General features: G+C 52.7%; 1 protein-coding gene across 1 annotated transcript in view; it reads right to left on the minus strand.

Annotated features, from left to right (window-relative positions):
• Window positions 1–1142, minus strand: part of LOC106012996 — a gene marked incomplete at its 5' end in the record, with an annotated part of 11549 nt that overhangs the window by 9021 nt on the left and 1386 nt on the right. The window contains 1 exon segment of the mRNA XM_013087546.1: window positions 325–1023. Coding sequence (XP_012943000.1) covers window positions 325–1023 — 699 coding nt within the window.

Consider the following 1142-nt stretch of genomic DNA (forward strand, 5'->3'; position numbering starts at 1 on the left):
CCCTTTTGATCTTATTCTCACTCTCACAGTACCTCTCATTCCTTCTCCCACCAACGTTCAGAGCGACTGTTTCTGTTACTCTTTCACTTTTTCACGACGTTTGTCCAGGACTCCATCTTTCCTCTTTCTCCGCCATTCTACTTCTCTGTTTCCCTTCTATTCCATCTCCACTCTTTCTCCCTCTCCCCCCTTCTCTTCTCCCTCTCCCCTTCTCATATTTTCTCTACTCAAGTCTCCACAGTTTCTGCTCTCTCCACTTCTATCTTTGCTCCCCTCCCCCACCTCCAAAACACACAGGAATTGAACAGAAAACGCAACCACTACCTCCAGCCAGAAAATCCAGATCATCTGTCGCCGCCATGTTCCCAGCATCCCCTTCTTCTTCCTCCTCCAGGAGTTGGGACAAAAAGAACGGATCGAGAGGCTGGAAGGCCGCGTCCTCCCCTGAGGAGGCGGGGCTAGAGTCTACGTGGGCGGGGCTTAAACTGTCTGCGTGGGAAGACGAGCTCCTGTCTAAACTATTATGCGACTCGCTGGCCCGTGCACGGCTGTTGTGAGCACCGATATCAGGCAAGTCAAGCTCGAGTTCACGCCCATTCTTTGACCCGAAAAAGTCAGAGGTAAGGTCAAACGGCACACGTTGATCTAATGGGGAAGAGAGATCGTTCCCAGACAGGAAATCTGAGGCCCATGGGTCTGGACTGTGCTCAGCGTCTGACGTGAGCTCGCTGTTGTCGCTAGATAACAAAGCCGCCAATAAGCTCTCAGAATTTAGAGGATGGGCGGGGCCAGTTGAAGCAATAGGGGCGGGGCCTCCATAAGATGGCTGGTAGGCGTGTGGACTCGTGTGGTGGGACGGGGGGTAGGCGTGGCGATCTCTGTGCAGAGAAGGCGGGTAGTACGAGTCCGATTGCTGAACAGACGAGAAGTGGTGGTCAGCACCGTGGGGTAGCGGGTGGAAAGTGTCCACCCGGTTGTCCAGGATGGAGCGTTGGTTCCGTGACAGACTGGCTGAGGGCTGTCCTGAGAGTCAACAAAACAGAATTGCCAGTCATTAATAAATTAGAAAAAGTCAACCCTCCCCCCCTTGTATTCTATCAAACAGAAGAATTGAAAGCCCAAAACAAATGAACCCCCCCCCC

This window comes from Aplysia californica, unplaced genomic scaffold (genome assembly GCF_000002075.1).
Source record: "Aplysia californica isolate F4 #8 unplaced genomic scaffold, AplCal3.0 scaffold00601, whole genome shotgun sequence".
NCBI classification, from domain to species: Eukaryota; Metazoa; Mollusca; class Gastropoda; order Aplysiida; family Aplysiidae; genus Aplysia; species Aplysia californica.